The 13710-nt window shown below is 39.7% G+C and overlaps 1 protein-coding gene across 7 annotated transcripts in view; it reads left to right on the top strand.

Moving 5' to 3' along the window:
* The first annotated feature begins 8074 nt into the window (after positions 1-8074).
* The window catches only part of TFB1M (transcription factor B1, mitochondrial), a 31464-nt gene continuing 25828 nt past the window's right edge, over positions 8075-13710 (top strand). For 3 of the 7 annotated variants that reach the window (XR_009818103.1, XM_061989019.1, XM_061989014.1), the window contains exons 1-3: positions 8173-8968; positions 9319-9489; positions 10983-11134. Coding sequence is in view for 5 of the 7 variants with exons in the window: in XM_061989019.1 (XP_061845003.1) it covers positions 9357-9489; positions 10983-11134 (285 nt within the window). In the remaining 2 variants the exon portion in view is untranslated. The other 4 variants (XM_061989015.1, XM_061989018.1, XM_061989016.1 and 1 more) reach the window with 4 other exon arrangements.

The raw sequence follows: 13710 nt of genomic DNA, 5'->3' as shown, positions 1-13710 counted from the left end.
AGTCTCTCTTGACAGCTCTCAGACTTCTGGTCGCAATTTTGGCACTGCTCAGCTGAAAAATCAATAATGGGTTGTAGTCTGACAGCCGTACCAGGGTAGGGATTCTTCTCTTCATATCTTTGACCTGATCTCCAGAGAGGTAGAACCCTTACAAGTAGGTTGGGTCTGAATATTGGCCCTTCTGTTCCCTTCAGAAGGGGGTCTCCTGTAACAATGAGCTGTCTTTTTTTCTTCTTTGTGGAAGTGGTTTTGATGCTGGGTGCTGGCTGCCTGAATGCTGGTAACATCTCCAATGTGGGTGAACCAAGTTTTAGTATTTAGTATTTGGTATTTATTTTTTTAGCAACATCTAATAAGGTATTTAGACCCCGTGCAGCCTAGTTACTGTGGGTTTAACCAAAAGAGGTCTCAATTTCTGACATCAAATATAAGCCACTTATCTTTTGTTCCTGTGTAACCTGATCTAGGTGAACCTGCTTTAGCAGGAGGATTGGACTAGATGATTTCTAGAGTTCCCTTCCAACCCCTACTATTCTGTGATTCTGTGATTTTCACCCCGAAGACCCCCTATTTCCACTTCTTATGATCTCTTGTTCAGTGGTGTGACTCTACAAGTCAGAGAGCTACTTACCCAGGTGAAGTCATACTTTGGATTACTGTTGATTTCAATTCCTGTCTTAAGGCCTTTTATTTAACATGGAATCAAAATTCCTGAGGTACTTAGAGCAACTAACCTTCAGGGTCTTGGCTAGATCTCCTTCTCTAATAGTCAGCTGTCCTTCTAGATCACAGCCACATCCAAGCTTTTGTATCCTTCTCATTTACAGCTTCAGTCCTAGTAGACTCATTCCATCCTTCAAATACTTTCATAAATTCTTCCTGCTATCAAGCATATGGAATCTTTCACAACTGCTTTCTGATCTTGACCTTCTCACTTGACTGTTAGCCTTCATAAATGTTTTCTTGTCCCACTTGTCATATCCATCCCTCATCACTTATTTACCTCTCATTTTGGCCAGATCCCTCTTCCCTTTAGATCTTCCACTGCTCTGCCGTTTATATTGCAACATATGTGACAAACCCTCATGTTTACTTGCCTCTGTACAAAGATTTCTGACTCTGCTTCCTGGAAACTCACTCATTGTTGAGAGGCCAGCTGGTTCAGGAGAGCAGCCCATGTTTCAAAGAAGCACCTTGATGTCTTTTCCCTTCTGCCCTCCCTGTAAACATCTGCAAAGTTCCCTTATTGTACCCTTCAGATAATTCTTTTGTGATGTTATAGGAAGAGTGCTATCTTGCTGAGACTACAGCTTGTCATGCTGACCAGTGCTAACCCGGTGCCTCCTTACTCTCTTAATGTCAGTATCCACTTTTATTCCTGTTCTTTTAGAGTCACATGGCAAGGTTTTCCTGACAGAGGTCGTATCTTCTGCTCTGTTAGTACAATTTATGACCTGCTGGAGTTCTGTTGGGGTTTCTGAGTGTAACTACAATTTAGAAAAAAAAAAAAAAAGCCATTCTAGGCTTTGAATACAACATTGAATAACATCTATTTAATACACAGAGCTAAAGAGACACATTCATTAGTATTCTGAGTGGAATTGTGGCTTCAAATAAACTTCAAACAAGAGATTCACAAGTGAAGAGCCAAAAAGAAATCAATCTGTCCCCCATCTACCTCCATTTTCAGATCACAGTGTGAGAGAATATATCTGGAAGTGAGCAGATCATTGTTGTATTTTCAAAGATGTTAGAATAGTTTGGTTTAAAACCAAATTAAACTAACAAGACATAAAGGAATTAAAAGTATTCCCCACCTGTTAGAAATCAGCACAGTCACCATGACTTTAACAGAACTGTAGCAATTTGAACCAGGTAAAGCCTCAGCATGATATATTTAGAAGAAAACACACACTGCTGAATAGAGGAGCAATTTCTTAATGATGATTTTTACTTTCAGTTTAGCATTTTCCTTAGTCTGGACAGAGAAATCATCCCAGTTAGCTTTACTCTGACATACTCATCACTACAGCAATAGCTGTTGTTTGACGCCTCAGAAATGCATAGTCAGAATGCTGTGGTAGCCATAGCATCCTCATCATATAAACAGGGCAAGGGTCAAACAGAGGCAGTAAGTTTTATTGTAGCAGTTGCATTACATGCAAAAAGCTGACTTAAAATCAAACAGCTAAAGAAACGCTTTCTTTCTAAAAATGTTTTTTGAATCAGTCTTCTTCCCTTTTTCTTAGCAAAATACAAATTCTGACCTAGCCTCTTAAGAGCTCCCAAAAAGCAAAGCAATTAACAGCCTGCCTTGCATATATATATTCATAGATATTCAGTAAAACTGAAGTTCTTAGTTTTGTGGCTTGGATCTTGCTTGCTAGGTCTTCCTTTCTTGTTTACTGTAAGTGTCTATCACTGACCTTCTGCTTTTTATTCCTACTGTGCGGGCTACACAGCACTCACATTCTGGCAGCCTGACTCGACATAAGGACATACAGTGGAGTCAGTAAACTTTTTGTTCCTTGCTAAAGACCGTGCAGCTCACTCGCCATGGAACAAGAGTGGCACCCAGTGGCCAGAGAGCTTAGTCCAAAATTGAAGCCCTGAAGTTTCTGCCTTTTGCATTTCATAAATTCCCTTCCAGCATTTTGAGAAGAGAAATTTCTCCGTGCCCAAGCCCACAGACCCTTCTCGCACCTCTGTATTGAAAGACAGAAGCTAGAGAACTGAAGAGAAAAGCCTTCCCCTTGGCACTCTTTTGGAATACCACTTTTTCTGAGAGTATAAATAACCCACCACAGATACTAGACACTTGGAACAGGTACTCCTTGTTTATTTCTGAGAGATTAGGAGGCAATTAACTTGCCTGACATAAGCATAGAAGGAGGAGTTCAGGGACCTCATTTAACTCCAACACATTTTCCAGTAAGTCCAGAAGACGTAAACATATGTTCTTAAAACTGCCCCACAGAAAATGCGGCAGCACAAAAAGAAAAGCCAGGGATGGAGCCAGCTTTGTGATCTCCCCTTGTGGGGAACATACAGGCTCTGTGTTGCTACCAGTCCACGGATGGGTTTTACAAGGCCATAAATTAGATTTTTGCAAAAGAGGCATAGATGGTGACATAGCACAGCAATGACAAAGTTACCTGTGTACACATTTCATGTGCTTCTCAGAGGTTCACCTCATTTTGTATTTATTTTTCATGAGACATGTTCAAATGCCTGGATTTCAGTTGATAAGGCAAGCTGTACTTTTAATGAAATTGTTTGTGGGACCTGTTGCAAGTAGTGGGAAAGCTTTTACTCCATTTACTCCCTTTAGCTTAGGGATACTTAATGCTTAAAAATGGAACATCAGTTTTGAAAACACTCTGCCAGAATTAAAACACAAAACAACTACTACCCTTGTGGAAAAAATCTCTAAGATGAAGACTTGGATGTGAACAAGACCAAGCTTACTAAAACACCAATGTTTCACAATGCTGTAAAATTCCCAATGATAAATGGGTGATAAGGATGTGGCCGCTGATGGTGCTGAGTCTGAATTTGTGGTTTTGGGTCCTACTTCCAGTGTGAAAATCCCCATTTCTATAGAGGCCAGCAGATAACATGAGAGTAGTCTTCTGAGTCTCCTAATTCCTTGCATTCCTAAAATTTTATCCCAAGCTTTGCATTGACTGATATTCCTTCTAAATGCCCTAGCACACAGAACAGCATGACCAAGTGGAAGTCAAAACTGTTGAGTGAAAACAACCTTTTAAGTGTGGATGGCTACAGCTAGAACACGACAATGTGACTCCAGTAGATTAAACGGCTCACAAATGTAAAAGCACATCAGAAGAATCAATAATTAAAAGAAATTCTAATGTTTTAAAATAAATATAGAGATTTTTAGACATCTGCTAGGGCAATACTGAAAGCCATGAATCTTTGTACTTCCTGAGTTATGTTAGGAAAGAACTCAGCAGTCTGGACAGAAATTTCTGCCAGATTTTCTGTTAATGGGAAGTCTTTGTTCCTTGAGTGTTCAGGTTTTGATACACATTATTGAAGTGGTAACAAGGAAAATACTGTTCTTGATCATAATGTGGTCTGATGAATCCACAGCAATAGACTGAGAAAAGTAGGAAGATTTTCCCCATAATGGGATTGTTTTTCTCTAGGGGAACAAACAGATGTCAATATTCTGGTTTCTTTCACAGTGAATGTAATCGTTGCACTAAGCAGAACATTTAGTTCAAAACAGGTATTTCAAAATGCATTGCCTCCACCATCAAAGAGTAAGAAACTATCTTAACAGATTCTTTACATAGTTAATCCTGAAAATTTTTCATTATAGTTTTGCCTTTGTTTTGCAGCCTGTGTCTTCTAAAATTACTGTGACTATGAGATTCTGTGTGATTCTGTGATTTCTCTGCTATTGTCTTACCTAAACTTTTTCCTATTTGCTAATTTATTTTCTGCAGCATTTTATCTGGTCACGGAAGCTTTCCTGATGGGAGGGCAGTCGTTGTTTGTCCAGTGCCTGGTGCAATGGGCTCCTAAATCTATTTAGGATCTTTATGAGGTAGTGCAATAGAAATAATAAACATTTTATTTTAACAAACAATAGAAAACAGTGTCTTTGGGAACAATCTGAAGAATAGAGGCCTTGTGATATGAAAATACTTCCAGCAGGGAGGAAAATAAAAGATTTTCTGTATCTAACCTCTTTTGGGTGTTACATTGCCTTATTATTTTTTTCAGGGCAATTTGGTCATTTACTACTCATCTTATTTTACCTTAAGCTCATGTAAAATAATTGTAAAATAGATTTTTCTGTCTCAGAATTCCAATTAAGTAGAATTTTGAGAATGGTGTGAACACCTTTATACAACATGATGCCATAACATAAAACTGGTAACAATAATCCCACTCATCATAATAATTTTAGATCTGTGATATTGTACTTCCTTTTAGGAACTTGAGGAGTCATTAAAGTTTTATTATTGCTAGTTATGGTAGTGCTCTCCATATTCCAGTTGCTTTCTAAATATTTAAGGACTGTCCTGACCAAGGTGCTCATAACCCTTTGCTGTTGCAGAAACACCAGAAATTCACCAAAGACCTTATATTCACAGCAAGTAAGACAGTTGTAAGGCAGTGAGCGTAGAGGCATGCACAGTGTCTCCCAACAATCACGCAGCAGATCACTGAGACAGCCAGGAACAAAACCTTTGTCTCTCCACCATGGGTCACTGCCTTGCATGTGGCACCGCAGTGACTCCTTAAGGTCTTCCACCAGCTGGTGAAGTCTGGTGAACAAATTTTTCATATATATTGGGCAGGCCACTAGAAGGCCACCTTCTTAGCAACGGCAGAGCTTGAGGTATGACATGACAGGTGGAGCAATGCATATATTCCTGTAGCTTTTTCTTCTTCTTCCCAACTTTGAGGTATGTGAACAGAAATATCTCCCAGTGAAAACTCTATCAAGGGAGAAAGCTGGGAAGGCTCACTTGTAACATGAGCTCATATGTAACACATCTAAGGCTCATATGTAGCAGTTGGACACATCTTCTAGAAATCACCAGATAATATGAGTTAACCTTTGACTTTCCCTTCACAAGTTTCAGGGGCCACTTTGACTCTCCAACCCACACAATAGTACCTCTGTAGCAACTGTAGAAGTATGGAAAACATTTACACTATAAACAGGAATTATTATTTTAGATGTAGTTTTTCTACCAATTTTTTTTCTACAAGTAGATATATTAACACAGATTGCTCCATTTCTTTCAGGTACTTAAGTATAAATTTATTATATTTTGCTATTATTACAGGAAGTTACAACCACATGAAACACCCAAAAACCTAGTGTTTGTGCATCTAACCAAGAGTGAACCTGTACTTTAACAGAACATTATTTTAATACAAAGACTTGAGAGTAGACCTGAGGCTGAAAGTTGAAAAATGTTGGCCTTGGTGACAATCAAGTATAAAATGCATTCTTAAAACAATGCTCTGACATAACATTTTTCATGTATAGAGAGAAAATGTCAAACTGACATATTTTAAGTTAAAATAGCTCAGATTCCTCAGCTAGACATAAAGTTAATTCATCCCATGTCATTTTCACACTTGCTCCTCTTAAGATTCAGTCAATATTTCTTCCAAGCAGAAAAATCATTACTATGTTATTTTCTCATAAAGCTCTTTTGGATTTGGGCGAAGTAACAAATCTCATTTGAAATCCCACATTTTCACCAACAGGTGGAGCTTACAATTTATATTTAATTTATAATGACTTTGAATTCAAATAATATATATTAAGACAAACACTTTATACCTCACAAACTCAAAACTCCCATTTCAAATAAGATTAAGACCACAAAATTTTATTCCAATATTCCACAGTATGTAAACAATAAACCCTAGCCAGCTCCTCTTACTGACATCAATTGCAAAGTTCCCTTCATTTTTAATGACAGCATAATTAGATTCATTTGCATTTTTCTTTACATGTGTCCTCTTTGCATTATGTTCTGTTTCCAGTTGAATCCACTAATGTTCACACAAGTATTATTTGTCTCACTTTGATAGGTTTCAACTGTGATAAACTTGATTGATCTCAGAACATGACTGAACATCTGTAAAGAGATATTGATGAAGACATTGTGTATCAGCCTTCTTCCACTTAATTCCTCACAGGACAAGACTAAAATACATTACACCATCTGCTGTTATTATTTAACCACAACAGGCTGTTGATGGCAGAAGCTATGTCTAATGCACAAAGCTATTTAGAATTACAGGCATTATTATCCCGAGTGAAGAATAACTTTTTGCAAATCCTTTAATGTCTTAATTTTCTTACATCTACCTAACAACATCCTTGAGGATCTGTGCCTTTCTAAACAACTATTTAGCTTTCTGGAAACATCTTCTTAGCTTTCACTTGCACTGTAATAATTATCATCAAGTATGTAATTATAAAGGCAAAATTGAAAAATAACCTTAAATTCCTACAATTTTTCAAATGTGCTGTGGAGAAGGGAACTTCCTTAATCCAGGGTTATAGAAGATATTGTGGGAATATTCTGTCAAAAGGGCTTCTAATGCTATCAATGAGTTCTAGGATTAGCAAAACTGGGCAATATTTTAAGGATACATACATAAACAGAAATACTCACTCATCAACATACACATGAACACATGCCTTTATACGTTGGTTCAGTAAAGTTACAATTCTACTGCAACATGCAATTTCTCAGTTTATATAACACAGTCACTCATAAGAACACTTATTAAATCTGCTTCTTCAATCCTATATGTTGTATACAAGATAAGACAGAGGCATTCGTATTTTCAAAGGAAAGGAAGAGAACTACAGCTTCTGCTCACTCTTTAAAATTAATCTCAATACACAGGAATAAGCAGACATTTGTGCAGTATCCAGACACTTAAAAACAACCCAATCCTGAACTGCCACTGTAAATATGTAAATCAAATTCAATTCCAGATTCATCTGTAGATGTGTGATCCTGCATTCCCATCACCCTGTCTCCTCTTTTGAAAAGATGTGATCAGCACCCACGTGCCTGTTCCTGGAGCCTGCAGGTAACAGCTCTACCGGCATGAAAGGGGCTTAAGACAAATCGAGTTACTACAGAAATAGACAAAACTGAACTTTAGCCCACAGTGACGACTGCCAACAGCTCGACTGTTTTCTATGGCCTAGAATCCTTTTTGCAGTAGTAACGCATCCCCTTGCCATTTCAGGCCCAGGGCTGCCACCAGAGCCCACAGCTCCAGCGGGGCCCGGCTCGGGGCCTTTCACCGTGGGCGGAGGAGCCCTGCCTGGCATCACTGGAGCAGCAGGCAGGTGGAAGCTCTCGGACGGGCTATATCGCTGAGGCCGCGGCTACCCCGTCAAGCAGCAAAAACAGCAACGCCCAGCACCGGGGTGGAACAACCCCCGACCGCGCCCGCACAGGCCGGTAGGCGGCGGGGCGCCTATCCATTCCCCCCCACACACACACACCGCCTCTGGCGCATGCGTGGCCGTGGCGCAGGGCCAATCAAGGCGCCGAAAGAGCGCAGGCGCCTTTCCGGGGACGCGCCGGGGTACAGGACAGGCGCTTCCTTTTCCAGGTCAGCTCCTGCTCTTCTCCGTACAGGGCGGCAGTGGTGGGTTGCTGCTCGGAGCTTTCCTTTGAGCAAAAGCAGAGGGATAACAAGTGTCTGCGGCCGCAGTGCACCCCCCGCCCTGCTCCAGCCCGGCTGGCGGCTCAGTGTAGCATCCCGCCCTGCTCTTCCCTCACCCTGGCCCCGGCGCGGCCCTGCTTCCCCAGCCACGCTGAAGGCTTCTGCGCCCGCGCAGCCAGTTCTGTCACCGGGAGCACGCGAGGGGCGGCGCCAGGCCTCGGGTGGAAGGGGATGCCCTGGTATCCCTGAGCTGCTGCGAGTGGGGCCAGAGCGCAGCCGGGGCTGGGGCCGTTCCGGGAGGCTCGGGCGGGGCGGCAGGCTGCGTGACGGGGCAGCTCTTGACCCGGTCGTTGCGGGCTCTGCAGATGACGCTGCCACGGCCCTTCGGTAGCGGTCCCATGGCATCTGCGCCGAACGTTCGCCACCGCCTCTCGCCCTCGGGTCTGACCGCTCCATGGCTGTGCTCTTCTCCGTCCGTGACATGAGCTCACTAAGACCTAAAAGCGCAACTGGCCGCTTCTCAGGCCACGGAGTGTTGGGCAGCGCCTCAGAACGCGGTGGCGTCATGTGGCAGGCCCTGCACCCAGACAGTGAGCTATTGGCGGTAGAGCAGCTTGGCTCCCGAGTTCTCGTGATGAGGCTGGAGCTGGCAGTGTGAGCACGCTGAAGGGTAAAACATTTTGGCCTGTCGTGTTGAAAGGATTTTTTTAAGAATTGACTAATGGCACAATTTACCCATGGGATTCCTGTCAACGTCTGTTTGAAAGAACAGGTGATTCACTAATTAAAAGTGAAATAAATACTTTAATTCTTCAGAGACACTTTGATTCTGAATTCAAACAGAGCAGTGATTGTTTTCTGAAGAAATAAAAGTTTGACATTGAAAACTGTGAGAGGTTGTTGGCTTACCTGATGTTTTGGTAAAGCTATAAAACGAGTCATGCTCAAATCTTGCAAATCCGTGCTGAACGTAAGCACTGCATACAGTGATCAAAATGCTGATGTTTAAAATGAAGCACTCTCTCGGTCTAATGATTTGTAAATCATCTCTTAGTTTGTAAGTTTACTAGCATTTTTAAAGTAGGTTGGAATTTATTGTACATACTAGAATAATCTTTTCAGTGTCTTTCTAGGAGGAAGGAACAAGAGAGTTTTGCCTTATGGCTGTTCCAGGAAAGGCAGCAGCTTTCCGTCTGCCTCCACTGCCAACCGTTGGAGACATTATTAAACTGTTTCGCCTTAAAGCCCAGAAGCAGCTTTCACAGAACTTTCTGCTGGATTTGCGGTTGACAGGTTAAATATTCTAACCTTTTTCGCTTCTGTAAAGCGTGTCCTAGTTTTCTCTAGAATCCAGATTCTAGCTAACAAGATGATGTTTGCATGATGACATCTGTCAAACTAATGGCAGCTCAATGGTAAACCTTTAAAAATAGATTTAACTTAGACAAAGTGACCTTACTTGTAAATTGCTAGAAGGTGTGTGTTATTTATATATAATAAATATATATGATTTATAAAAGATCGAGTAATGTTTAGGTAGAAGCTGCACTCCTATATAAAAAATGGGTTATTAATTGAAATGCAAAAACCCAAGCCTTAGTAGTACTTTTAACATTCAAGTCCTATTACAGTTTATTAGTTTTATTTTTAAAAGAAAGAATTTTTTAAATTACTATGTATGATAGAAAGTACAATAACACATTGTGCAGTTACTGTATACTCTGGTTAGGAAGATCATTTATCTCTGTTTGCCAGAAGTAATGTAGTTTTTTTTTAACTAGTTACGTTGTTGGGAACTATTTCATTTTCTTTATGTCAGCAGTGAGTGACAAAGCTGTCATTGTTGAATCAGTGATGGGCTTTTTTACTGACCTGGTAGCTAGTTTTTGCAGTAATAAATGCAGTGCAGCTTCACGTAGCCAATGATTTGATTACATTTGGAGATTCAGATTGATAAAGATTTATGGCATGAATGTGAAACTCTCTTCCAGTTCCTGAAAAACTGGACTTCTACCTTGGATAAAAACATCTGCATGCATTTACTAAAACCTTACAAGCAGACACGTCTTCAGATATTTCATTTTGGTTTATTGCACACAAGTTACGGAATGAGCAGCTTAATTTCTCTGAGCATCTTCTCTCCATACTTCCTAAGGATCCCTTTATTTCATCAGCTACACTTTTAATCCTATTTTAATCCTTAAACTGTTTTCTTTCCTGGATGTCAGACCTTCCAGTTTTGTGTCCTTCCACTGAGGTACACATCACCTCACTGCCCCACTTCCTATAACTAGCTGTTGCCTGTATTTCAACCCTTTACTCCAAGTCCTCTCTCATAAAATTGCTCTGTTCATGTTGCAGTCTTGGTAGAGCTTTACTGTATCTTTTTTACTTAAATTTCCTGTATAAGGAAACACCTTCATAAGGATAAAATAGTGAGACTTCAGGAAATTGAACATGAGTGGTTACTTGCAGAAGGATAGTAAAGCTAGTTTACAGATAAGAAATAATCTCTTTTTATTTGAATCTGTAATGAGCAACAATGTATATTAAAGACATAAAACTGAAAACAGTCTTTTTTTTTATAGTTGAATGTATCTTGTAGTATAACCAAATCTGAATTCTATACGGTCTAGCAGGCATACGATGATTTAGCTGGGATGCGTCACTGTTTGTGTCTGTTCTGAGATAAGCACACTTGTGTTTTAACAATAAATAATGAGTTTATCTTAGTGAGCTGGATCTTCTGGAGAATAAAGGCTTAGTATGTTCTTTGTGTCTTGCAGACAAGATAGTGAAACAAGCTGGCAAGCTGAAAAATGCCCATGTTTGCGAAGTCGGCCCTGGGCCAGGAGGAATTACCAGATCCATTCTCAGTGCTGGTGTTGAACAACTCCTTTTAATTGAAAAAGATGCTCGATTTATTCCAGGATTGCAGGTACTAACTGGAGAATAATTGGTGTAAATGTATCCACAGCATTGAATAAGAACGTTTTAATGACATAGAAAGGCTCTGTGTGTCTTGTTAAGATCTCAGTATGGAAAATAGTTTTGATTTTTAGGGAGGTTGAGGCTTAAACCTGAGGTATTGTTTACTTGTTGATGAAAATACACAGTATAGTAGTTAATTGCTCCTCCTTCCTCACAGACCTTGAGGATGTGGCCCTGCAACTGAATTAATACACATCTGAGGCGTGTCTGATTTTTTGAGGTTGAGACCTTTGGGGTGCTTTTCACCATGCAGGTGAAATAGTAGTTTGAAGGCTGAATGTAACATCCTTTTGTCCTATTTTTCCTTTTAATCCTAATATATGCTTTAAAGTTTATAAAATTATGAAAGCATATCACCAGTTAATACAGTACAACGTAGACTCTCATCCAAATACAGAAGAACAAAGCCAGTATTTGTTTTACCTTTTTTTAAAAAGAAAACCACTCTTAAACTTTTCTTGCTCTCTTTTAGAGCTGGTATAACTTTACAAGTCATTGTAGCACTTTTCAAATGTCCTATTGCCATTAGGTTTCCACATTTATGGCATTTGGCTGTATAAATCTAGCAAGGAAAAACAAAGTCCAAATTGTCTTCAGATTTACCTCTTTTCCTGGGCCTCAAAACTCTCAGATTATAGCAATTCAAAGGGGTTTCCTTTTATTGCAGTCCATATAAGTCTGCAATGAAAATGAAGAGGTAGTTCACCTGAGAACTGCTGCTATCTCTTTGTAAAACAAAAACAATGTAAGATATGAATGAAACTGCTCATATCCTTAAACCTGAATATAGATGTAACTATGTAGGGTTAGCCACTAATAACTTACAGTATGTCATCTTTACCATGCAAAGTATAAAAACTTAATGTTTTCACTTTTCTTGGGTGGGAGCAAATCTATGTTTTTTGTTTCAGATTTTAAGAAATGCTTTGGAATTAAAGAGAACTTGAAACTATATTAGGTTTTGTTAACAGAGTTTTTAATGTCCTGAAGACAGTTTTTCTCATCTTCCAAAACTCAGCCACAACAACAGATTTCTCTGAACGAAAGTATACTTTTCAGAGTTTATAATGAGTTTCGGTATGTAATTATCTGTTGTGGTTTTTAACTCAACTGGCAACCAAGCATCACACAGCTGCTCGCTTCCTCATTGTGCCCCACCCTGGGTGGGATAAGGAGAAGAATCATGACATAAAAACAGTTTGATAATTAAAATATTGTAGTATTGTAATTTAGAGAGAGAAAAAAAGCTTGAGACAGACAAGTGATGCACAGTGCAGCTGCTCACCACTTGCTGACCGATGGCTGCACAGTCCCTGAGCTGCAACCAGCCCCTGCTGGCCAGCTCTCCCCCAGTCTATATACTGGGCATGATGACCTATGGTGTGGAATAGCCTTTTAGCTAGTCTGAGTCAGCTGTGCTGGCCACATTCCCTCCCTGCTTCTTATGCCTCTTCTTGCTGCTAGAGCATGGGAAACTGAAGAGTTCTTAAGTGCTACTTGGCAACAGCTAAACCATCAGTATGTTGTCAACGTTTTTCTCATACTAAATCATAAGCACAGCACTGTACCAGCTACTAGGAAGATGATTAACTATACTAGCTAAAACCAGGATATTTTCTTTACTATTCAAGTAAGTTAACTTCGGTCATTATTTTTAATTAGCAACCTTCTCAGTAGAAATAAGTGTGAATGAAGTTGTTGAAGATAAAGATGCTATAACTCAGTAATAGTGGATGTAAATGAACAAGAAATATGTTGGATCCATTAGTGTTAAATTTGGGGTTTTTTTTCTCCTCCGAACAAGATTATACTTTTGTGAAAATGTGGGTTCTAATACCCTTTTTTTCCCCTCTGGTTTCCTGTTAGAAATGCTGTCAAAACCAAATGTTCATGAAGAGGTTGAGGTCTGAATAACAGAAAATGTCATAGATTAAACTCACATTTGGGGACTATGACTTAAAAATAGTGCTTTAGATACTTATAAAATCACTGATGTGAAGCGTACAGCATTTTTCATTAACTTTTTCAGGCTATGGTCTCATATCACAAAACTGAAGTTGAGATCCTCTGTACTGCAAAACTAAAATATAGTGAAGAATGTATGTGTACAGAGTAAAAGTTTACACAAGCTGAGGTTCGGTCAGTTCTGTCTCACTCTTTAAAGAATTGCAACCTCCTTATGCCATATGCCCCAATAGTTGTTAGACTGGAAAGATTTATGAGGAGAGAAGAGCACTGTCAGCCAGAGTGGGGACTGAATACAGAATTCTTCCAGAAACACCATTGCATTTTTTTAAACTCTGCCCTTTTTGTTTTCTTTGTGCCCTTTTGGTTTTGTGTGAAGAACAAGAAGATTGATATGATGGAGAATTACTTAGCTTGCATGCTTGGTGCACAAGAGCTCCTGGAACTATGTCAGCTGCACCCATTGGCCTTAAAATGGCAAATATTTCAGTGTATTTCTGAGTCTTTGTTTTGAATTAGAAATATACAGCTGTGATTATCTGCTTACAAATTAAATGC

This window comes from Colius striatus, chromosome 2, assembly GCF_028858725.1.
Source record: "Colius striatus isolate bColStr4 chromosome 2, bColStr4.1.hap1, whole genome shotgun sequence".
Taxonomy (NCBI): Eukaryota; Metazoa; Chordata; class Aves; order Coliiformes; family Coliidae; genus Colius; species Colius striatus.
This window is presented reverse-complemented; position numbering and strand designations above follow the sequence as displayed.